The sequence below is a fragment of the Neophocaena asiaeorientalis genome, unplaced genomic scaffold, assembly GCF_003031525.2.
Source record: "Neophocaena asiaeorientalis asiaeorientalis breed wild unplaced genomic scaffold, Neophocaena_asiaeorientalis_V1.1 scaffold190, whole genome shotgun sequence".
Taxonomy (NCBI): Eukaryota; Metazoa; Chordata; class Mammalia; order Artiodactyla; family Phocoenidae; genus Neophocaena; species Neophocaena asiaeorientalis.
This window is the reverse complement of record NW_020175017.1, coordinates 4,341,233-4,367,494: the sequence shown is the minus strand read 5'-3', so window position 1 is coordinate 4,367,494 and position 26,262 is coordinate 4,341,233. Positions and strand designations below refer to the sequence as shown.

The 26,262-nt window shown below is 33.9% G+C and overlaps 1 protein-coding gene across 9 annotated transcripts in view; it reads left to right on the top strand.

The window, feature by feature from the left end:
* MIA2 (MIA SH3 domain ER export factor 2) overlaps window positions 1-26,262 on the top strand; it is a 105,311-nt gene that overhangs the window by 63,135 nt on the left and 15,914 nt on the right. For 6 of the 9 annotated variants that reach the window (XM_024762032.1, XM_024762029.1, XM_024762028.1 and 3 more), the window contains 11 exons: window positions 83-203; window positions 1,404-1,450; window positions 2,300-2,390; window positions 4,990-5,128; window positions 9,579-9,680; window positions 10,639-10,699; window positions 11,261-11,296; window positions 14,967-15,034; window positions 16,303-16,385; window positions 18,043-18,171; window positions 21,381-21,539. In XM_024762032.1, coding sequence (XP_024617800.1) covers window positions 83-203; window positions 1,404-1,450; window positions 2,300-2,390; window positions 4,990-5,128; window positions 9,579-9,680; window positions 10,639-10,699; window positions 11,261-11,296; window positions 14,967-15,034; window positions 16,303-16,385; window positions 18,043-18,171; window positions 21,381-21,539 — 1,036 coding nt within the window. The remainder of the gene's footprint in view (window positions 1-82; window positions 204-1,403; window positions 1,451-2,299; window positions 2,391-4,989; window positions 5,129-9,578; window positions 9,681-10,638; window positions 10,700-11,260; window positions 11,297-14,966; window positions 15,035-16,302; window positions 16,386-18,042; window positions 18,172-21,380; window positions 21,540-26,262) is intronic. The other 3 variants (XM_024762033.1, XM_024762030.1, XM_024762027.1) reach the window with 2 other exon arrangements.

Genomic DNA, 26,262 nt, shown 5'->3' with positions numbered 1-26,262 from the left:
CAACTATGCATTCAGAAGTTGTAAAGCTGTTAGCATAAGGTATTACCCTCTCTCTTTTTTTCCCCTGTTGCTAAATGTCAAGTCTCTGACTGAGCGCTTACAAAAGATGAAAGACTGGGCTGCTGTGCTTGGAGAAGACATAACAGATGATGATAACTTGGAATTGGAAATGAAGAGTGATTCAGGGAATGGTGCGCACTTAGGTATTAAGTCATGACTTACCCTCTTTTACCGAAAACGATGACTGGCTCTTGTATTTCCTTTTAGTTCCCCATGTGCACCATGTTCTTTATATACTTGTGTAATATTCTGTCCCTCTCTCACTATCCCTTATGGTTGTTTCGGCTGGGATAACACCTTTTCAGTAAATCTTTTTTCAGCCCCTCAGATAGACCTTCAGTCTTCTTCCTCTCTGTTCTTTTTATATGTTGTACATACAGCACTCTTCACATTGCGTCATAATCATTTCCATGCCTGTTTTTCCCTGTACTGTAAACTGATCAAATGGCTGGGTGAGTAGTTTGAAAAACGAGTGTTATATAAATGAATGCCTCAGGATACCTCTTTTTTTAGATGGTTCAGATGTTTACAGTACTTTAGTCTTGGCCATCTCAAATTCTTATTGCCATTGCCGGTTGCAGTCTGGAAACTCAGCAAAAGTTAGTTTCACTGTAGCCACTTAGTGTATTTTCAAACCAATTCCTTTGACTTAAAAAAAGAACATTTTGTTTTGACATAATTATAGACTCACAGAAAGTTGTAAAAGCAGTACAGAGAAGTCTCATGTATCTTCATCCAGTTTCCCCCAATGATAGTTCTTCTGACTTTTGTGCCCTTTCTCATTTCTCTCCCTCCATCCCCTGTATAATTAACAAATATTAAGGAGAAGGTGTGATTTTTTAAAAGATTTTCTTTGATGATAGCATTAATGTGTTGGAAGAAAAGTACATTTCAAAGTAAATACGTATAGTTCTGTTTATACTTTTTCACTTCTGCTTTATCTTGTAAGAAACAATTCTTTTTCTAATGAGAAAACTCATGCTTTTTAATGTTATTTTAATTTGGAGTACAATTCCACTCATATTTTGTATGCTGAAGGATTCTAAGAATAATTGAGACGGTGGGCTGGATTTAGGTGAATACCAAATCCCTGTTATAACTCTGTTCTTGGAGTTAGTGGTGAAGAACCTTGTTAGATGATACTATGGTACTTCCAGTGCTTTTTTAGTTTAGCTTCCTGGGAGCAGGTTCGAGGCTGTTCTGCCTTATATTAAATTCTTTATTGTAGCAAGAAGAGGGATTATAAGGCTCTAGTTGAGTGAACTAATGAAATCATTTGAATGTCTGTTGTGGCATTGCACTGTTTTCTCAATTTATTATTATGTTTTTGTTTTTCACTATAGATAATCAACCAAAAGGAGCTTTGAAGAAACTGATTCATGCTGCTAAGGTTTGCATTACTACAGAAATGTAAAGAATATAGACAAAGAAATAAACATCCATATGTCCTAGTAACTTTTAAAAGTCCATTTTATAGTTACCATGAAGTGATAGAATTTTTAGAAGTGATCAGAATTTTCTTCAATTGCTTTTTTCTTTTTTATAGTAACTATTGTTATTATAAAATTCATATTGTTAATTTTTAGAATTTATCATAAAATTTTTCAAGGTATACACTCATTTCTTTGGATAAGGAATATATTAAGAATGTTTACTATATATTCTCCCATACTTCTCTCTTTGTGCATTCTTCATCCTCTGGTCTCAGTATTTTCTGATCCTCTATTGCCTAATATCTTATTTTGAGAAGTAGGTATTAGATTCATTTTCTTGTGGTTTATCCCTAACCTTTTTCATCCTAATAGTGGTATCCTGATCTTTATTGATCTATGTGAAGTCTTGGTAATGTAGTTTGAAGGTTGCTTTAATCAACACTTATGTGCTGGGACTTCCCTGGCGGTCCAGTCATTAAGACTCCAAAGCTTCTACTGCAGGGGAAAAAAACCCACAAAAATACAAAAAACGAAAAAAAAATCTTACGTGCTGAAAGCAGATAGCCACTATTCAAGCATCTGTCCCTGATCTTCTCTGTTCCTTTTTGGAGATTTACAGCTATTGATGACTTTGCTAACTTTCCAGGATGGAAGCTACATTGTTGGTTTGTGTAGTCTAGGCAATAATTTCATCAGAGTGTAAAAGAGCTTCAAGGGATTGGGATGGTGTATTGAGATTGTTTTGTTTTTTTGGTATAATTGATTAATGTTGCTTTTCTTCCTTCTCCTTCTCCCATTCTTTGAAGTTAAGAGCTTCTTTAAAAACCCTAGAAGGAGAAAGAAACCAAATTTACACTCAATTATCCGAAGCTGATAAAACAAAAGAAGAGCTTACAGGTAGGTAATCTACATACTTATAAAGTTTTTCTAAATAAATACATCTTATAGAGAATGGTACATTAATTGAATCAATTATGGGGCGATACAATTTGATTTTTTTTTTACTTTTACTTTTGTCGGTTATCTGAAAAGTTAGTCATGAGGTTTTATTGTTGTTGGTAAAGCCATATCATTTTCTCCATATTTATATAAAATTAATGGCATTATTTTAAAAAACATGTAAACTACTTACCTTTGAATTTCAGTGTCACACGCGTGGTATGGTTTTAGTTGTTAAAAAGTAGCAAATTAAAAATATTAATAGAGGGGTGGGATAGGAAGGGTGGGAGGGCGGTGCAAGAGAGAGGGGATATGGGGATGTATATATACGTATAGATGATTCACTTTGTTATACAGCAGAAACTAACAACATTGTAAAGCAGTTATACTCAAAGATGTTTAAAAAAAATCTTTGTTAATTGCAAAATTGATTTTTAGTAGTGGTACTGCTGTATTTTACAGAACTTTTTACAGAATAGTTTTTTCCTTTAATGTGCATGCATACTATATTAGCACATACAGGAATGATGTTAGACCTGTAGAACTGAAGTATTTTTTATTGAAAAGATTTTTATTTATTTTGCTGATAGTGTTTTTTCCCTAAAGTAAACAAATGCAGTTAGTTATGTTTGAAATTTTTTTAAGTTGATATAAGTAACATTCCATTTTGTAAAAAAAAAAAAAAAAAAAATTCACCGTAACTGTTAGCATAAAAAAATAATGGAAGGACATTCTCAAATGTCAACCATGATTCTCTTTGAATATGGGACAGATTTCTATTTTCTTTGTACTTATCTGTATTTTCAATAATTTCTAAAATAAGTGAACTGTATTTATAATAAGACACTTTTTGAAAAGGTTGAACCACCAGAGATACAGATTATTTAAAAAATTATCATTGCCCTATTCACACGATACTGGTAGTTGGATTATTTTTGAATTTTGAAAAACATTAATATTAACTTAAAAATAACGTTTTGCTATACGTAAAGCATAGTGCTAAAAGCCATGGGAGAGTTACAGGAGGAAAAGATATGGAGCCTACTTTCAAGGAAGCCATATTTTAATACATTAACAGGCTCTCAGTGAGGAACTGTAGTAAGTGCTAGAAAAGCAAGGAATTTGCTCATCAGTTACCCCATCACTTAATAAAATTTCTTGGCAAATTATTATTTTCTAAAGGTAGTATTTGGAGACTTTGTATTTGTATGCTTCTTCCAAATCTTTCTTTTTTTTAATGGGTCATGAAAGATAAATTTCTATAATTGATCTTCTATTCATAACAGGAAAGTTTTCTTCTAAACTGTTTCTCCTCTGATCTTACCTTTTTCAGTAATCATTTACAGTCCTCTTTTAAGATACAGAGAATTTGAAACAAAATAGTTAAGGTAGAAGTACAAAAATATAATGAAGATTTAACTGTTGGTGTAATTTTTTTAAAAAAAAGTAGGGATGATCCAATTTTAATAGAGATAATATCCAACATTAATTTCAGTTAAATGACTTAACAGTGGCTTGTTAAGAATTGTTAAGACTTAACAGTGGCAATGGCTTAAAGCGTAGCTCAACAGACTTTTTAACTGATATAGATTTAAAAATTTCTGTGGAAAGACAGGTGAACAATTTCTTGCACATTTAATCATTCAATGTTAAGGTATTTACTTAAACTATCATTTTGGTGTGTACTTTTAATTAATAGATGTTTTAGAATAATTATATACTATTACATGTAAATAAAATTTTAATGCTTGTTGTTATGATTTTGTAACTGCCCTCTTTAGGCAGAGTGTTTTGCCTTGTTTTAAGATATATGGTATAGTGGTGATTCATACACACTTTTGGGGAGATATCACCTCAGTCTTAGAGGAGTTAAGTTATGTTGGAAGAGTAATAAGGTTTTAAAAACAGTGGTTGCACTAATTATAAAATATTCATAATTAATTAGAATTGTTAATTTTAGTTCCATAGATAATTCTTTTAGGTTGAAACAAAGCTAAAATTGGTATTTTTCTTTCCAGTCTTGATATGGTTTAAACTAGCAAGACTTTAGAGCATTTGTTATCAGAAGATCCAAATTTCTGGCTTGATTTATAACACATATCAAAATTTTGGCTTAAAAAGAGGCTGAGTTGAAGTTAAGTATTAATGGATAAAGTTTTTACTAGATAAAAAACATGCATTATTCATCATGTGGAAGTAGTTTCATGGAAAATATTGAACTAAAATATTTGCCTTCAAAACCCTCATCACCAAAATTTTGAGAATTTTAGTGGCTTTTGTCTCCTAAACTGAAAATTAGATGCTAGAATTAGAATATTGAAGGTTTTAGGAAATTTTTTTTTAAAGTAAATCTTTAAATAATAAAAAAATTTATAATAATTTATATAGCTCTTTAAAATGTTAAAAGGTATTTAGGTGAATAAAATACCTTATAAATTTTCTGTTGCAAAGAATTTAGTTTATTAATTACTTTTGGTAATTTTTATTTTTATGAAATGTTACTGTGCAACTTAGAATATTTGCTCCTTTAATTGTGATTTAAAAACTTTTTCTGTAGAGTGTATTAAAAACCTCCAGACTGAACAAGCATCTTTACAGTCAGAAAATATACAGTTTGAAAGTGAGACTCAAAAGCTTCAGCAGAAACTTAAAGTGATGACTGAACTGTATCAAGAAAATGAAATGACACTTCACAGGTAATAAAAATTATGTTGGTAACTCCACTGAGTGGGAAGTAAAGTAGCTTAAAAATGTTGCATATGCATGTGGCTTATTCACAGTTCTCAATTTATGACTGGGTTGCTTTTCATCAATTTATTTTTAAGAAAGTTATTTGATTTTGACACATTTTTCTTCAAGGAAGAAAATATAAATGATAGTAGACTTTCCAGGCTGGTTCACAAAATCCTCTTTAACTTCTAATAAGTAGTCAGCAAATTATTGCTAATTAAACTTCCCAATATTGCAAGCTAGGTCTGGGAATCTGGGTGGACATCTTACTAATTGAACTATCCATTAATTCCATCTCGGATATATATAAAACTGATTCCTCTCTCCTGTGTAAATTGCTGCAGCCCAGTGTTCCTTGTCTCAGTAAAAGGCAGTGTTATTTGCTGAATTGTTCAGAGCAGGTGCTTAAGCCATCCTTGCCTTCTCTCTTTCATTCAGTCAATTGTCAGATTCTGTCAGCTTTCCTATGTCTTGAATCTGACCACTTTCCACCACCTTCCACACTGCTATTCTGATCCCAGCCATCATCTGTTAGTACCTGGTTTATTGCAGTAGCCTCATGGGTAGTCTCCATCTTTCCACTCTTAACTTCCTGCATGTGTTTTCAGTAGCATAGCCCTCTAAAACATAAATTATGGGTATTGTCACCCTCTTGCTTGGAAATTCCAAGTGCCTGCACATCACACTCAGAATTTAATCCACAGCTTTTATCATGGCCTCCAAGGCCCTATAAGATCTGGCCTGTTGCTACCTCTTTAATTTTAGCTTATTCATTTTCTTTTTCCCTCACTATCTTCCAGCCATGCTGGCCTTTTTGATGATCTTTAGCATGCCAAGCACATCTGTAGCTCAGGGCCTTTTGCACTTGTTCCTTCTGCCTGGAGTGGTTATTCCCCTGTGTAAGGTTCAATCCTTCATTTCACTTGAGTCTAGGTTCAAGTGTTACCTCAAAGAATCTTTCCCTGGCTACTGTAACTAAAATAATACCTGCCCCTTCCTATCCCTTTATCTTGTATCTTGCTTTATTTTTCTTCATTATCCTCTGATGATTGAGTATCTTTTTTTAAAAAAAATCTTCCCCACATTAAATGTAAACTCCATGAGATAATTACTTCATTCTCTTCTCGTCTGTATTCCCAGTGCCTGAAACTATGCACATGGTAGTTATTCAATAAGTATTTGTTGAATATATGAATAAATATGTTTAGTGCTTTTATATATTGTAGTGAAAGATTGTGTTTGTGTGTGTGTGTGTGTGTGTGTGTGTGTGTATGTGTATGTATGTGTATGTATGCTGATGCTTGAATGCATAGATACACAGAAGACCCTTGAGATATCTATCTGGAGACACCAGATTTTCAAATACTACTATATCACATGTTTTTCATCATTAAAGGAAATAAAATATCTGGAGACACCAGATTTCCAAATAACACTATATCACATTTTTTTTGTCATTAAAGGAAATAAAATGTAACAGACTTTCAAGCCTCTTTATAACTTAATGCAAGTTTTTACAGTTGATCCTCATTATTCGAGGATTCTGTATTTGTAAATTCACCTACTTGTGAAAATTTATTTGTAACCCCAAATCAATACTAGTGGGAATTCCCTGGTGGCACAGCGGTTAGAATCCTCCTGCCAGTGCAGGGCACACGGGTTCAAGCCCTGGGCCGGGAAGATCCCACATGCCGTGGAGCAACTATGCCCGTGCGTCACAACTACTGAGCCTGTGCTCTAGAGCCCGCGAGCCACAACTGCTGAGCCCGCTTGCTGCATCTACTGAAGCCTACATGCCTAGAGCCCATGCTCTGCAACAAGAGAAGCCACCGCAGTGAGAAGCCCGCGCACCACAACAAAAGAGTAGCTCCCACTCGCCGCAACTAGAGAAAGCCCGTGCGCAGCAATGAAGACCCAGCACAGCCAAAAATAAATAAATATAAATAAACACGTATATAAAAATATCTTAAAAAAATCAATACTTGCAAAGCTTTAGTGGTCATTTGCAAACTTGCACAGAATGGCAGAAAATTTGAATTGCCCAGTGTGCATGTTCCCAGTTGAGGTCGAACAAGAACTCTGCCTTCTTGTTTCAGCTCTCATTCTGTAAACAAGTGTTCTTTATTTAGGGCCACATCTTAATTTTTTATTTTTTTGGTGATTTAGCTGTTTAAAATGGCCCCCAAGTGTAGTACTGAAGTGCTGTCTAGCGTTGCTAAGTGCAGGAAGGCAGGGGTGCGCCTTCTAGAGAAAATACATGTGCAGATAAACTTTGTTCAGGCATGAGTTATAATGCTGTGGGCCATGAGTTCCTTGTTATGAATCAGCAGTATATATTAAATAAGGTGTCTTTAACCAGAAACACATACAACAGGGTTATGTATTAATGATAAAAGTGCTGTGATCAGAGCTCATAGGAATCTAACCCTGTATTTCCCCTAGGAGTAGTATTTGCTAATTTAGGATTTGTGGTGACTTTATAGACCATAACTAGCGAGAATAATGAGATTCTATTGTATGTGTTCGGAAACTGGTAGAGAATATTAAAACTTCACTGACATCAGGATGCTAGGTGATTTGTTAGGCTCTTTGACTACCAAGCTGTGTACTTCAATCATGCTTTGGATTCAGTTCAGAATTTACAACCTTTCTATTCATCATGGACTTCTGGGCCATTGGGGACTGCTCCAGGCATAAAAGAGAAATAAACTTGACAAAGTGGAAGAGCTACAATGAGGGTAGCCTCATGGTTTCTGTCAGTAAACCTAGGAATGAGTCCTTCTTTTTAGGTTAGGATGAAAGATACTGTGAGTAAATTTTGGACATAATGGATTATTTGAGGTGAAAGGAATACTTTTGAGTGTATCTTCTGAACAAAAAAATATATGTTTGATTATGGAAATTTAATGAGTGATGTTTAAACTTTCAAAGAAAAGAAGTATTCTCTGTAGATACTCAAAGTAAGGATGGGAAGCTGAGCAGAAATCCTAGCTGTATGCCTGTTTGTTATTCACATTGCGATTTCATTTATTAGTTTGAAATGTTTTCAGTTCTCAATTTCCATCCTTTATAAGCCTACCCAAATTCAAGAGGAGGGTTCATAGAGTTTACCTTTCAATTGGAGGGGTGTCATAAATTTCTGGCCATTTTAAATCATACAGTCTATACAGTAAGAACACACCTCTCTTCCATCTCCAAGCCCACTACACTTTAATGCTTTTCCTAAGGAGATGACTTATTTTCTTATAACACCTGTGAAACGATTGAGTTGGGGAGTGCTTCCTAAGCAATAGGTAATGTAGTATGTGGAATATAAAACATTTATTGTTGACATGTAGAATTTCTTCAGTGGTTTGTCATGTTCTTCCCCAAAGCTCATGAAAAAGGTGAGGCATCCATAGGTAGGACTCCAAATATGTTTTCCTGTGGCCTTCAACAAGTATATCTTGAGGGACCAGTGTTATTAATGATACTGTATGAAACAACATGGGTGATGTAGTATAATGGAGTCACTAACTGCTGACTGTATGCCTTGGTCTAGTTATTTAGTTTCTCTGGGCTTCATTTTTCTTTTTGTAAACAGTACCCTTCTTTTTTTTTTTTTTTTTTGCGGTATGCGGGCCTCTCACTGTTGTGGCCTCTCCTGTTGCGGAGCACAGGCCCCGGACGCGCAGGCTTAGCGGCCATGGCTCACGGGCCCAGCCACTCCGCGGCATGTGGGATCTTCCCGGACCGGGGCACGAACCCGTGTCCCCTCCATCGGCAGGTGGACTCTCAACCACTGCGCCACCAGGGAAGCCCAACAGTACCCTTCTTGTAGAGCTATTGTGATAATTAAATAAGATAATATATATAGAGGTGAAAGAAGAGTTTCTGGCACATGCTCAAGGGCTCATTAAATTAGCTATTATGGTTAAGTAGAAGTAGTAAGTTGGACACTAAATTTTATTTACTTTGGGTTCATTTGTGTGTGTGTGTGTGTGTGTGTGTGTGCATGTGCGTGTGTCCTGGCCTGGAAGCCCAATCACTATTTTAACAACTAACAATCAATTTAAAAATTATTGAAACATAGTTCATTAGTTGGTGACTTCTTGTCTAATAAATGTAATACTTTATACTAGAAAGCTTGGTAAATAATATAGTCATAATATTTTTTATTAATATTTACCTTTGATAATCTTATTTCTGTGATAAATTCTTATAGAAAACTCTTGAAACTTCTGTATTACTAGTACTGTATTAGACAAGATGCTTTACAATTTGAGTTTATAATATTAAATTCCACACTCAGGTACATTTTTTTCTGGCATGTGATGTTTTTACTGGTATTTGCAGATTGCTTTATGGGAAGCAGTAATTGATTATTGATTATTTTATGACATATAGTAAAAGAAATAAAACACTTTTTGTTTTAAGGAAGTTAACAGCAGAGGAAAACTACCGGTTAGAGAAAGAGGAGAAACTTTCCAAAGCAGATGAAAAGATCAGCCATGCAGCTGAAGAGCTGGAGACCTATAGGTATTGAATATATTTTACCCCTTTCTTTTGAGGTGGGAAGAGTATCCAAAAGCCCAATACCAGAAAAAATAATAAAGCAACCAAAAAAACCCCACATATTTTTGATTCATTATTTTTCCCTTAGATGTCTTGCTATTATGTAATTACACAGAAAATATAGAAAGGAATCGCACTTTCAGTGTGTGCGATTTTAAATCTCTCACGTTAGTTGGATTTGAATATGAGCGATCCTATTTTATGTTAATGTTAAGAACTTTATGAATGTGATTAATTTTAAGGTCTTTCCTCTTTGGTTCACATGGGGAAGAATGTATATAATGTTAATCAATTTGAGAAGTATGCCACCAAAAGGAGAGTAAGCCTTAATTAAAGTTATGAAGAAGTGTTTATAAGACCGTACGTCTAGTTTTTACCTTAGCTCAATCCTCACTGAGCTAAGGTAAAATAATAGATATAATAAAAACCCAGAGAAAATAAGTGGCAAGATTCAACAGTATTCCAAATAGTTGTGATACTTCATTTTACATTGGGAAGAGTAAGCTTGAATTTTATCCAAAAGAAGCAATTGTCTTTTTAGTCTTATAAAGGTAATAAATAACAATTTATTTCTTATAGATCATTAATTTCCTAGAGTTCTATTAAGATTATATGAAGTCTGAATAAATCTCCCAATACTATGCTTCTTAAAAATAAAAATAAGCCAGTATACCATCTAATCTTTTCATGATCTTGATTTAGGTAAACCCAAGTAGTAGTACTCCTAAAGCTTAATTAATGTTGAAATTATATCAGGAAAAAATATACTTTAGAACCTCATAAAGGTAATTAACATGTGGAGTTCTAGAGTTAAATGAAACAAAGCACTCTAGGTGTTTTAATTAATATTTTCAGTAGAGATAGTGTGTTCTATAATTTCTTAGTATATGTTAATAGTAGAATGATTATTTGTTCTTTATAGAAAGCGAGCCAAAGATCTAGAAGAAGAATTGGAGAGAACCATTCATTCTTATCAAGGACAGGTAGGTATGTGCGTGCATGTGTGTGTGTGTGTGTGTGTGTGTGTGTGACTTAAAACAGTTGTGATTTGTTTGAATTGGTATCTGTTTTGATGCAGGAGTATAGTTACTCTCTTAAGGTTTTGCACATGGCTGTGGAACATTTCTAGGTAGGCAGAGATTCTGGAACAAAAGATATTGTTTAAAGTTGCCATGTGAACTGATGCTGATTTGGGAATTTGGGTTGCATAAATAAATAAACATATATCAGCTTTGGGGCCTTTGTTTAGTCTGGCTAGTTGTCTCTTAATTGGCACCTCCTGTTGTAGTTGATAATTATGTAAAATAGAAATGTTACTAGACAAAAATTTTAGTTGTCTTTACATTCCGTTTTTGTTTAAAAGTATAATAGAGTAGATCATATGTATATGAAAATTTGCTTTAAAATGTTACTTGCTGACTTTTTAGAGATGCTTGAGTTATTTTTGAGTTTATGAGTTGCGTACTAAATCATAGTGGTAGGTGTGAATGTTTTTTACTGAAAAAAATTGTTGTCAGTACTATTTTAATGACTTTCTTTTTCAGATTATTTCTCATGAGAAAAAAGCACATGATAATTGGGTAAGTATTAAATTTTCTTAGGCTTTTTCATCAAATTGTTCTTTTTCCTAATTTAAATGAGCAGTGTAAAAAGTACACTTTTAAAACTGAGAAAAAAGGTGGTGTTTAAAGAAATCAGTTTCTTTTAATTTCACCAGTAGTGAAATTATGTTCCTTATGAACATACTTTGTTATGATACAGTTATGCACAAAGTGTGACCTTTCCTTCTCCGCTTTCAGCACATTGCTTCTTAGCAAGGAGCTTATACTCTTTGAGGGAGGTGAGGTAGTGTTCATGGACTTGTTTCAGGCACTGGATTGTCAACTAATTACTTGTGGACAAATTACTTAAAATTCTCTGGGCCTGTTTACTCATCTGTAAAACAATGGGACTGTACTCAGTAATAATCTAGAGCCCCTCCTAATTCTAAAAGTTATACAGTTCAGGTGTCTGATTCTCATTGTTGAATCACTTGTTACACATTAGGAAAAAGACCATCATGAGAAATGACATGTCAGTGCTCCAGAGGAACTGTATGAGGAAGTGATAAGCATGTAGTTTTTGACTAGTGATCAGGATGATCCCTCTAAAATGAAGAACTATTGTTAATAGCTGGCCTTTGGAAGACTTGTCCCTTGCAGTCTTCAAGGGGAAGCAGTTTGCACAGTGGGTGAATATGGGGTCTGGAGTGAACCTGTCTTGGTTGATATTCTGACTCTATCGTCTACCACCAGTTTCCTTACCTAAAGACAGGGATATCATTAGTACCTATTTCATAGAGTTATTGTGATGGTTAAATAAGATAATTCTGTTAGCCAGGTACCTGACATATAGTAAGCACTCAGTAGATATTAACTGTTAAATTATCACTGTTGTTATACTGAAGCTTGGAAGGTATTTTTGTTTTTAGGCATGGATGTTTCTTGGAATGGAGATTTCAACTTACAGTGAGAGATTATATGTGTTGAATATCAAGGTCCTTCCCAATTTTGAGATTTTTGTATGCTTCTGTATTGAGTGGTCAAGTGAAGATTTGTTTTTGAATTAATAAGCTGGGCTTGGAAATGAATTTAGTCTTCTTCACCACTCCTCACCTTTTTTAAAAAAATTTTATTTATTTATTTATTTATTTTTGGCTGTGTTGGGTCTTCATTGCTGCACACAGGCTTTCTCTAGTTGCGGCGAGCGGGGGCTGCTCTTCATTGCGGTGCGCGGTCTTCTCATTGCAGTGGCTTCTCTCATTGTGGAGCACGGGCTATAGGCGCATGGGCTTCAGTAGTTGCGGCACGCAGGCTCAGTAGTTGTGGCTCACGGGCTCTAGAGCACAGGCTCAGTAGTTGTGGCACACGAGCTTAGTTGCTCTGTGGTATGTGGGATCTTCCCGGGCCAGGGATCGAACCTGTGTCCCCTGCATTGGCGGATTCTCAGCCACTGCGCCACCGGGGAAGCCCTCTCACCAGTTTCTAAATACTCAGATGCAAATTACTTTTTCAAGATGGAGAGGAACTGATGTTAATTAATATCTCTTATGTTCTAGGCACTGCACTTAAAGGCATTTTACATATATTACTCATTCAATCCACACTGAAACTCTGTAAAATAGGTATTATTATTCAGGTCTTACTGGTGAGGAAATAGCCCAAGGTCACATGATTAGAGAGGGAAGATTGGAAATTGAAAAATTGACCTTTCAGATTCATAAGTCTTGTACTTTTTCTTTTCAATACATTGAATCTCTTGTTTAGTAAATAATGACATTGATTTTAAATTAAAACATGCAGAAAATATGCCCTTCATGTCTCAAATTGAAAAGATATTTTTCAGATTTTATAAAAATAATATATACTTATTGAACAAAAGTTCATACCATGTAGAAAAGTACAAAGAAGTAATCAGCAGTATTACTTTAATTTATTCCATACTTTTTTGATACATTTAGACATAAAGCATATATATATATGTTTAAGAAAACAAAATCATATATTAACGTTTTATACCCTGCTTCCTTAATGTATCATAGATATTTTTTATGAATGTTTTATAATTTATATAAACCTTTCTCATTTTATAAACTTTTAGTTTGTTTCCATTATTTTACTGTTATAAATAATTTCATAATTTCAGATGTTACTTTCTCTATTGAGCATTTCTTTGCTCCATCCTGTTAGATTTAATCTTTTCTTCCTTCAAACTGTCATAGTACTTTGCTTTTTTGTATCCTGTGGCAGGTACTATGGTCATTTATATTTGTCCTTACCACAGATTTAAGCTTATAGGGACTGTTTCATTTTCCATAACACCTGTTCCTAATAGAATCTTTTTTGCATATTGTACATATTTAATATCTGAATACGAATGTTTTGGAATACAGTGCAGTTATTCACTGTAATTACAGTTTTTGCTGACCTTTGGGTATAAACTTTTCAAGTATGAATCATTGCCATCAGTTTATTTTTGTATTTCTCTGTTGTAGGTATATCTTTAATATATACGATACTATAATCAGAGTAGAACTTACTTTTGACTTAACTATGCATTTTTTTTGCCATATGCTTAATAGTAAATATGTTACACTATAGACAACATTTAGAAATGATTTTAGTTCTGCATTATTAAAAGTGAAATGAATTGGTATTTTGTTAACTAAAATTGTTATGGTGTAGTATTCTTTTTTGTTAGTACAAAATTGATTATATAATTATATATCAGTAAAAGATTTACACATAGAATTTTTTTGATATTGAGTGCTAAAATGTGGTTAAGCTACATTTTTGGTGAATATTTGCCCAGTTAAAGTCAATTCTCAGGTGCAGTTCACCATTTTAAGGGAACACGTTTGATAATATAGTTCTTTTTACTTGTAAAAAGTTACAGACTGCGTTAATTTACCTACCTTTTTGTGATCGTTACATTTGCTCTAGTGGATTGCATTAATCTGGCAGGTCTGATGTTCTACACCCTGTTGCTTGTAATCTGGAGAGTCCACAGAATAACTGGGAAACATGCAGTATTCTATACAAGCTTAATTTTGCCCACAACTATTTGGGTATATTGCATGTTCTTGGTATAAGTGTAAGCTTTTTTTTCTAAAACATATATACTCTGATTTTTATTAAATGAAAGTGTCTCTAAGCAAATGTAAAAGACTAAAGGAATGTATCTATACGGTGCTGTGTACTTAATAAACACACAGCATGCTTTGATTATATTCAGCCATTAAAAAAAATGGCCTTTACCAGCTCTGAAACTGTTTTAGACCTTTATAGGTTCACAGAATTATAGTGATTTCTTTCCAGAGACGGTTACTTTGTTCCATAGCCAATGCAGCCATGCATAATGATCCTGAGTCTCAATTCCTAAGCTTGGGTCCTGTTACATTGCTCTTGTCATTTTATTTGGATATTTACAACACCAAATAATGCTAATCCTTGACTTCACATCTAGCTAAAAGCATTTCTTGCAAGTATATGATTAAACTGCAGCCTTAGGCTCATGTCTTCTGGTTATATGAAACTCATTCCCTTTTAAAATAATTTTCTGAATTAGAATTTTTTTACATTGAGTTTACTGAAATGGATACTTAGTTACTTAAGTGACTGGGATATTTGTATGCCATTATTGAGATATGTATGCTTATCTTTCATTTTAAGTTTTCATAAATGTTTTTAAAGATATATTATTTTCCTTAAGTTGGCAGCTCGAACTACTGAAAGAAACCTCAATGATTTAAGGAAAGAAAATGCTCACAACAGACAAAAGTAAGTATCTTAGTGGGAATACTTTAAAAACTTTAGTTATGACTTTTATTCTTAGTTGTTATTTTAGTAATTAGTTATAAGGATAACTTTATAAGGATAACTTTATAAGGATAAAGTTTATAAGGATAAACAAGAAAGCTTTCAGTGAACCCAACATATCTAGTGGTAAAGTATCTATTAGTTTTACTAGGAGTTACTAGATTTTTGTTTGAAACACTTGCCTTGGAGAGGTTACTCTAACAGAAGGAAACTTTTCACAGATTCTTTTGTAAAAAGTAACTTAAAAAAAAATTTTTTTTTTAAACCAGTGTAGGTAGCAGGAGATTACCAGAGATGGAGATAGACAGGATGAATCTCTCTGATACAGTACTTCTCAGAGTATTAGCATCTTTTAATGAATAAGTGGATAGAATGTTTATTATTTCTCTTTTTCCCTGGTTTTATTGCATTGGGTGGCATTGCTTTACAATAACAAAATGAATAGGAGGATAAAAGGGTACAGTGTACAATCGAAGGGAAGAGTAAACGCTTTTCTATGAAGATTGTGAAAGTCTTCCCATAGTGTTATAATTTCTTGACAGAATGTACTATTAACATTATCCAGTATTAGTTTTAGTCTTCTTGTCTTTTCTACTCACAAATGAAAACTGAATGATTAAATGTATCATTTCAGATCTGATGGTCAAGAACTAGAAATAAGATTCTTTTAAAATGTCATATTTTTCAGATAAAAAAATTTAGGAGTAAAATAGTGGGATGAGTTAATCAGATTCCAATTTTATGTTATGATTGGAATCATATGGATAACATTATAATGGAAAGCATATGGGACTCAGAGCTGGGAGCCCTGTGTTTTAATCCTGGTACTTCCATTTTGCATAAATCATTTAAACTGCTAGCTTCACTTTCCTTAGTTGTAAAATAATAGACTTGAACTGGTTGACCTTGGAGGACCCTTCAAGATCTTTCTAAAATTTGGATTCTGTGATATAGTACTGTTTATACTCTGTTTTTGAAGAAACAAAACAAAACAATTCCAAGCCTCAACAAAACATCACTATTACTAGGCAAAAAGGAACCTGTTACCCCAAAATAAATAGTGGGGGATATGGAAAGGTATTTTGGTCAGAATAATTTTAAAGGATCTGTTTCTCTTATGTAGATATTGAGATAGTGAAGAGTAGCTTGTACTTAATAGTGGCAGTTTCTTGAAATGTGGGTGCTTCTCTTGGATGAGTAACTTAGAGATGTTTGTTCTTTATTTGCAGGTTAACTGAAACAGAGTTTAAATTTGAACTTTTAGAAAAAGATCCTTACGCACTTGATGCTCCAAATACAGCATTTGGCAGAGGTAGTTTTTTTTTTTTAATCCCTCATTTAAAATGCATGTATTTTTATACATATTGCATATATAGTTTATATTAGTGTGAATTAACACTGCTAATAAATATTTTAGATTTTGGAGCTAGGGTTCTAATCTGAGTTCTCTCATGGTCTCCCAATTTTCTGAGTTTTGTTCTCTCGCAATAATGTAAATAATGGCTGCCTCCTTTTCTCAGTGGCATTTGGTAAGATAAAGTATGTTTAGTACCTTGAGCTCCTTGAGAAGCAAAGTGCTTTGTACATAGTAAGGTACTCATTAGTTATTTTTTTGGGGAATGAATAAGGATTGCTTAAATGGAATAGCATTGTGACTGTTTATATATTAACTATTCTTTGGAATTTGCTTGAATTATAAAAATAAGATTAAAACAACTGGTTTTAAATTATTTAAAAGTATTCATTAAAAAGTTGGGAAAACCTTAATAATATGAGTTTTGATTTCTTTAATTATCCCTAAAAGAAACAGTTCTTTGTAAGATGTATTTAATATTTCTGTCCATTCATTAATGAGTTAGCATCTTTATGATCTCATACTATTCCAAATAGTTAAAATTTTTCCAAATAATTTTGGTTGAATTGGAATTAAGCTTCTAGGGCAGTGAAAACAAACTTATTTTTATATAGGTAGATTCCCCTTTTAATAACTGTTGAAAAGTTATAAAAATCACTTTTGAGAGTCCAGTTTCATTAAAATGAAAGTATTTCTACATTAAAAAATAGAAGATTGTTATGGATTTCAAATAGGAACAAAATCTGGAGTGGGGGGAATTATTCAGAAGGAATTTTTATCTGAATCTAAAGCAAAAAAGTCTCAGGGTAAATTATGCTTTGATCTTTTGTTGTAACTATATTTGAATATTATATAAGCTACATAATAAAATTTAACATGTTTTGAAAAGTGTTATTTTGGTGGCATTTAAGTTTGTTTGTTTTTTGATGTTGTTGATTTTTGATCTTTGGAAGTATAACCATTATTTGAGAATGGTGAAGTTTGTAAAATGATAAGGCTCTTCTTGGTTATATGGTTTATAGATAAAGTGATTTATTTAATGAATTATTTTATGTAAACTGAATTTTCACTGGTGATGAATCAAAAGTAATTTCTGATGTTTCAGAGTATTTTGTGGGGTTTTTTTTCCTACTTTTCAAAATGTGAGCTTTTCTCAAGTAATTCATGGCCCAGCACAGCCTATCTGGGGCTGGCCCTGATTTAAACAGAGCCCTTCCATGTTACAACCTTCACCAGCTTAAATATCTGGAAACATACTGCCATTAAAAACAAAACAAAACCAAACAAACTTCATGCCCCTCAAGTCCTCTTACTACTCTAAAATATGATGTCCTTTGCTTAATATTGTATGGTTATTCAAGTGTATTAGTTACCAAGGAGATGATGTTTTTATTGACTGAAGTATCCATTTGGTAGATAGACTTTAAAAACAGAGGGTTCAATATTTAATTCTATCCCATATCAGCAAAACCCAAGGCATGATTAGTATTTAAGACAGGGATTAAACTTAAATTGGCAATAGAATGACCCGAAGGTAATTGTTGAAATGGGATTCTAATCTGTAGTGTAGGTAATTGAAACTATGAATTTAAATATGCTGTTTTAATTATTCCAGAGCATTCCCCATATGGTCCCTCACCATTGGGTCGACCTTCACCTGAAATGAGAGCTTTTCTCTCCCCTCCAACTTTGTTGGAGGGTCCACTCAGACTCTCACCTTTGCTTCCAGGGGGAGGAGGAAGAGGTATATTGTTTAAACATCTTTATTACTCTAGATTTCTTCCTTACTTTATATTTTCATCTCAACTTATCTTTAAAATGATCTTTAAAATAAACCTTTGCAAAATACAGGCATTCCTTGCACTTATTCTGGGTTACTTTTGTTTGGAAAAGGAGCTCTGTGACATCTAATTTGAATATATTTTTCCCTTAGAAACACTGTTATAATGGATTACATTTTGTTCAAGGACTTGATATATATCTTTTAAAATCATATTTTAACTTCTTAAAAACTGTATTATACTATATATCACTTTATAAAGGATACATATGATTGTATTTTAATGAAACATTATTGGAATATAGAATTTTAAAAATCTTTTTTACCTTATTATCATGGTCTTTTTCATGGTAGAAAATCAACAAGTGAAAGATCCTTTTTTTTTTTTAAAAAAAAAGGAATTCAGAAGTGCTCTCTTGAAGGCAGAGTTTTGATGGGAACCTAAAAGAGACCTAAATCATTTGTTAATACTTTGAGAAACTGACCCCAAATTGTCTGCTTTGTTACCTTCTTATGTGTTTTTGAGAATTTCCAGAGCCACTTCAAGCCCAAGCATTAGCTATTGATCTTTCTGCATTTACCTCATCAGCGCTTACCCTGATGTTACCTGTGTATCTGGAGTTTTACTCTTTTGATCTCTCAACTATATTTTGTTTACTTTGTCAAATTACTTTAAAATTTTCCCTTGAGTTGTAGCAAAATTCAAACCTATGTATTACAAAATCAAGAGTCTTAGGTTTTTAGCACCAAATCTGTGTTTATATCATGTCATATTACACACACCAACATAAATATAATTGAAACCAGTCACATGAAATAGCACTACCCTTACTATTTTTGATGCTTTCTGATATCTTCTAGTCAGTTCTATTCCATTTCATTAAAAAAGAATGCTAGTTAAGATTAAGTTAATTTCATGTACCACAGTGGGTTGTAGCCAGCAGTCTGAAAAACAGTGCCCTAGAAATAAGGGTATATAATTGGCAAAACTGCAAATGTGAATCACTGGAAGTTGAATGACATAAGTCAAGGATTGCTTGTAGTCAATTGAATATTTGGAATAACAGTAAAAATTACCTTTGATTTCTCCTCTCCTATCTAAATTACTTTCCTTTCTTTTAAAATTACTTTCAAGATACAGTGTGGTTAGCATTTGCAAGTGTGTTTTACTATTCATTAGAAAAGCTACAGAAGTTTTAGGTAAGTTATCAGCAGGTCTTAAAAAGAGTTGTTTTGAATTAAAAGTTTCTGTGACCCACCCGAGAAGAATGACCTTTCCTTTCCTTTCCTTCCTCTTGTTATCATTTTTTTTTTTGAAAGTTTGGATGAGATATATGTTTGAATAAGGTTGAGTATAGGAAAATAATTTCTTTTTAGAGTAAATTGTATGTAACTTTTGGACTGAATGAAAAATCTTAACCTTTAGAGTTTTCATGTTTGCAGTTTTTCACCTGGTAGTCACTTGGCCTGTACTTTGTTCTCTGGAAGTAAACAATCAGGAGAAAGCCTTTGAATGTCTCCTTTAAAGATCTGTCCTTCACTCTAGACAAACAGCCTAATGGACTCTTGCGCATGTCTCATTGATTTAATTTTCTGCTTTCCCAGCCTTTTTCTTCTAATGAACTGATTAGAAAGATGAACATGCTAGAAGGAATAAGGAAAAGTTGACGTTCTGATATAAAAGTCAGTTGGCCTGACTCTACAAAAGAGAGTAGATAGGACAATTTTAAAGATTACTACATATTAAAAAAAAAATGGTTATACTTACTTGTACAAGTTACCATGAAAAGGTCATATTAGTTTTAGTCTCTCTCTTTTTTTTTAAGATTTATATTTTATTTATTTATTTTTTACATCTTTATTAGAGTATAATTGCTTTACAGTGGTGTGTTAGTTTCTGCTTTAGTCTCTTCTTTTAAAGGAGGTACTGAAATGTGGGAAGCATTGTAGAAAGATTTCTATTAAAGCAATTTTTTAAAAACTTTTTTGAACTCATTCCCCCCTCAATGACAGATGAAGTATTATTTTGTTATTTAATGTTAAAAATTTTTTAATATTTTTCATTTTAGTTGAATATGGGTTATTAATTGAGGTACCATTCTTTCTGTGATCATAGGAAAGGAACTTTAAAATGATTCCCCTTCTTTATTAATGTTAGCATGTCAGTTTTTCTTATCCAAATGAGTGTTACCTTGTTCAAAGTGTTTATTTCGACAGTGCTGTTGTTTTTGAAACTCTTGTTTTAGACTCGCCTTCAGAGTTGTGAGCTGTCTTTGAAGGTGAATTTGATATTTAGAAATTGCTAGAAGCCATTTAAAGCCAGATTTATTTGGCAGATATAAAGTTTGTAATCAGACTGGTTAAAATCATTTTTGGGCAGAAGTAGAGAGTCATGTTACAACATTAAGATCCAGTTTTTTGAGTGGCTCTTAAGTTAATCTGAGTACATTTCTAAAAGAGTTGTTCTAAAAAAATACTTCGAGGGCTTCCCTGGTGGCGCAGTGGTTGAGAATCCGCCTGCCTATGCAGGGGACGCGGGTTCGTGCCCCGGTCCGGGAGGATCCCACATGCCGCAGAACGGTTGGGCCCGTGAGCCATGGCCGCTGAGCCTGTGTGTCCGGAGCCTGTGCTCCGCAGCGGGAGAGGCCACAACAGTGAGAGGCCCCGCGTACCGCAAAAAAAAAAAACAAACAAACTTCGAGTCGTTTCAGAAATATTGAAATAGGTATATTAGCCTCTAAGATGACTGTTTTAAAGGCATCATGTGCTTTTTGACTATTGGCATATTAGTTTAAGCAACAAAAACCTGATTTTGTAATTATTACATCTGGTATAGACATCTCTTGCTTTGCAATTTACTTTCTACCCTTATTTTTCAGACTTAGTGGTTATAATTTTCAATTTAACCACTGATTTTATGTGTAAATAATGATGGTGATAACATTTAAAAATATTTTATAGGCAAGTGTTTGCTTATGTACATGACAATTACTTTTTCCTTTTTGTCTTAGAAATGGCTTTGGTAGGATAGAGTTACAGTCTAATGTGTCTTAGGGAAACTTTGTTGGAATCTGATTGTTTTTCCTTTTTAAAAAGGTCTGGATTTTATTTGATGATGGATCTTGTAATACTTTTTTAGATAAAACATAGCTGTATTTTTCTTCTTTAATTAGGCTCAAGAGGCCCAGGGAATCCTCTGGACCATCAGATTACCAATGAAAGAGGAGAATCAAGCTCTGATAGGTTAACTGATCCTCATAGAGCATCTTCTGACACTGGGTCCCTTTCACCTCCCTGGGAACAAGATCGTAGGATGATGATTCCTTCATCAGGTATGGAAAGAGTATGTTAGTATGTTTATTTGAAAGGCAAGCAGTATGTGCAACATATAGGAATGGAAGAAAAGAGGAGAACGTGTGTGCCCTGTCTTAAGAAAAGCCATGATATGTATTAGAAAACAACAATACACACATTTCCAAATAGAATAATTAGGGATAATTGTTCACATTACAGAAGGCTGTCCTCTCTGCACCCCCCCATCCCCCCCGCCGCCCCATGGAATGTCTTTATTGTTTTTGTTGCTCATAGAAGTGATACATGTTTATATTTATGTTAGAAAATCCAAACAATGGAGAAATGTATAATTAGGAAAGTGAAAAAAATCCCCCTCATCATCTTAAGCATGCCCTTCTCAGAATTTAGTTTTATATCTTTTAGGGAGTTCCTTTTTGGTATGCATTCATAAACCTAGGTATACCAATTCCTTCATCACTTCTGTGCAGTTATACTATTCACCTTCTTGTAATTGTCTTTTTTTTTTTTAAAAAAAATTTATTTATTTATTTATTTTTGGCTGTGTGGGTCTTCGTTTCTGTGTGAGGGCTTTCTCTAGTTGCGGCGAGCGGGGACCACTCTTCACCATGGTGCGCGGGCCTTTCACTGTCACGGCCTCTCTTGTGTGGAGCACAAGCTCCAGATGTGCAGGCTCAGTAGTTGTGGCTCACGGGCCTAGTTGCTCCGCGGCATGTGGGATCTTCCCAGACCAGGGCTCGAACCCATGTCCCCTGCGTTGGCAGGCAGATTGTCAACCACTGCGCCACCAGGGAAGCCTGTAATTGTCTTTTTACCTTGAACGGTATATCTTAGATTAATTGCCAAAATAAATATATTTACTAGAAGACTCACAGTAGAACATCCTGAAGTAAGGCAATAACTGCTGTTCTCCTGATAGAACTAAAATCTCCCCTACTTTCTCAAGGGATGTATTTTAAATTATTCAGCTTGCTAAACTTTTATTTATGCATAGTGTTTCACGGACACTGTTATGTAAAATGAACTATGCCTGCTTTGTATAAATTAGTTACAATTAAAAAAATATACTAGTTCAGATTGCTTCCTGAGGAGTTGGAGGTAAGAATACTGTGATAAAAAAACCTTTAATTCCAAGAATTAGCCTTTGCTTTGATAGTGTGTATGTTCTATGAAGTGGTACCTCCTTTGGTTTGATATCACTTTCCTCGGCTTGATATCACTCGAATATCAGCTTCATAAAGACAGAGATTTGTGTCACTTTAGTTCACTGCTGTATCTCCAGCACCTAGAACAATGCTGGACCTGTAGTACTTGCCCAGTAAATATTTGTTGAATGAATGAATACCCCAGTAATTCACAGAAAGCTGAATATTTTTTCGTATTGTTTTTATATTTAGAAATATATATGCTGTGACTTAAAAACTTAAGAATCTGTTAGCAGGTGGCATAGAACATCCTTTTTTCAAGGACTTTTTCTTGAGTAACTTTCATTTTAAAGTTTAGCTGTGATAAAAATAAAGATTAATAAACTACAGCCCCTTTCTTAAGGAACGTGATTTCAGGGTTTTGTTGCATATCATATTTCTGTATATCTTTGTAGAGGACATTCCTTTTGAGAATTTACAAACTGTCAGTACCAAGAGTCCCTGTCACATGCTCTGCCTACCTCCCCAAGTACTATCCAGTGTAGTGATTCTCAAACTTGGCTTATCATCAGAAATAATCTAGGGAACTTCAAAAAAAAATGCAAATACTTGGGTTTCACCTCATTACACCTTTTTTTGGGTAAATTTTATTGAAGTATAGTTGATTTACAATGTTGATTTATATTACACCTTCTGAACATGTCTTGTTTAATGTATCATTTAAAGCTTGTGTTTCCTTATTTATTTTCATTTTGGATGATCTGTCCATGGGTGAAAGTGGGGTGTTAAAGTCCCCTACTATGAATGTGTTACTGTCGATCTCCCCTTTTATGGCTGTTACTATTTGCCTTATGTATTGAGGTGTAAGCTCTGTATTTCTAAAAAACTCCTTAGGAGCTTCTGAGGATTAGTTAACTTTAAGAACCACTTATCTATTCAGTGCCCTTACTAAATGGAGAAGGGCATTGAGTCCCTGAAGAGATTAGCTAACAATCTTAGGTTAAAACAGCCAGGTGAGGAGCTGAGACTAGAACTCAAATAGTAGTGACTGTTATTCATAAAATTGGAACAAATTTTACATGCCCTTTAAAAACTGCCTGAAACCTGTAATTTTTCAGACATTTCAGTGTTGTCCCAGGTCTCTGAGTCTCTTTTCATTTTGTTTCCAATTTTTTTCCCTTCTTTTTTCAGTTGAATAATTTCTTTTGACCTGTCTTCAAGTTTAGTGACTCTTCCCTCTGTCACTTCCATTCTGCTGTTAAGCCCATCCAGTACAATTTTATTTTAGATATTGTATTTTTCAGTTCTAGAATTTCCTTTTTTTTTTTTAAGTTTTGATTTCTTTGCTGAAATTTCTTACTTTTTAAAAATCACTGTAAGTATTTTTTAAACCCCAATATCTGCTTTAAAGTCCTTGTATGGTCATTCTAACATCAAGGTCATCTTGAGGATGGCCTCTATTGATTGTATTTTCCCTTTAAGAATGGGTCACATTTTTCTGTTTCTTTGTATATTAATTTTGGATTGTATTATAGACATTGTGGAGGTTCTGGATTCTACCGTATTTCTCTGAAGACTGTTGTTTGTTTTGTGTTACAAGACAATTAAGTTGGTGAAACTGTAGACTTATTCTCTCCTGTGGTGGGTAGCAGCTGAAATATCAGTTCAGTTTTTAGCCTTTGCTGAAAACTGCTTAAGTTTGCCTCACATGTGTGTGGTTCAGGGGTCAGCAATAGACTCGGGCAGAAAACTCAATTTTAGGTTCTACTTCTCTGGCTCTCATGAGCTCTGTCCTTTGGTTTTTCAAGCCAGAAAGTTCTGTGAATTTTGACTGCTCTGTGCTATAGTTTGACTGTGGTCTGCTTTCAGGCTAAACTATAAAGGAAAACTCACCCCATATGGGTCCCTTCTTTCAAGTTCCCGCTCCTTTCCCAAATCTGTCTACTTTTGTTCATGGTCCTGAGTCTTCAGCTATTTATTTCATTATTTTTAAATTTTTTGATTTTTTCCAGTTTTATTGAGATATATAATTGACACACAGCACTGTGTAAGTTTAAGGTGTACGGCACAATGAGTTGCCTTACACAGATCGTGAAATGATTACCTACCATAATAAGTTTAGTGACATCCATCATCTCATATAGATACAAAATAAAAGAAAAAAAGTTTGGGAATTCCCTGGCGGTCCAGTGGTTAGGACTTGGTGGTTTCATTCCCGGGGCCTGGGTTTGATCCCTGGTCGGGGAACTAAGATACCACAAGCCCCGTGACTCAGCCAAAAAAAAGGAAAACATTTCTTTTTCCCTTGTGATGGGAACTCTTAGTATTTATTGTCTTAACAATTTTCCTATGTATCATACAGCAGTGTTAACTACGGTCATCATGTTGTACATTACATCCCCAGTACTTATTTATTTTATGACTGGTGGTTTGTACCTTTTGATCCCCTTCACCCAGTTTCCCTTCTCTCTCCCCCCACCTCCGGTAACCACAAATCGAATCTCTTTTTCTATGAGTTTGGTTTTTGGTTTTTCAGATTCCACATGTAAGTGTGATCATGCAGGATTTGTATTTCACGTAGCATAATGCCCTCGAGGTCTATTCATGTTTTCACATATGGCAAGATTTCCTTCTTTTTTATGGCTGAATAATATTCCATTGTTTGTATGTGTATATACATTTTCTTTATCCATTCATCCATCAATGAATTCTTAGGTTGTTTCCATGTCTTGGCTATTGTAAATAATGCTGCAGTGAATATGGGGATGCAGATGTCTTTTCAAGTTAGTGTTTTTGGGTTTTTTTGGGATAAATACCCAGAAGTGGAATTCCTGGATCATATGGTAGTTCTATTTTTAATTTTTTGAGGAACTTTGATACTGTTTTCTATAGTAACTACACTACAGGTAGTTATTTTTTGTAAATTGTCTGGACTTATTATATGTAGGAGGGTCAGTCTGTTATGAGCTTACTCTGCCATGCTAGAAATGGAACCTGGTATCCATTATTTTCAGAGTCTAACTGAAAATTCAAAATTGTGAGCTTCTGAATCTGCCATGCTAGAAGTGGAACCTGGTGTCCATTATTTTCAAAGTCTAACTGAAAATTCAAAATCGTGAGCTTCTGAATTAACGTCTTCATAGAAGAGATATATATCCATTCTATAGAGAGTGTTTCCAAATAATGTAACTGATCCATTTGGTTTAACACAGGGGCACCTGTGCCAGTGCTAATCTTAATGAAATAGGATAACTCTACAGAAAGGGTAAAGGAATTTTAGAGACTGTCCTATACTTTATGAATGAGTGGGGTTAAATGACTCCTAAGACTCTACTTGAATTGGAGCAATGCTGATAAATGTATTTAGCTATTAGCCCTGTTTTCACCTAGAGTAAAATTATAAAAATATTCTGTGTTTGCCCTCAGTACATCCCTATTTCATCTAAATAGTCACTGAACAGGTTTCTGGGTTGATTCTTTTATTTTGTATTACTCTTAGCTAATTGGTAAATTAGAACACTGAATAAGGAAGGAGGAGACCTAGGTTTTTATCGTAACACTGATGTTAATTTTTTGTATAATCTTGAGTTTTTCTTTT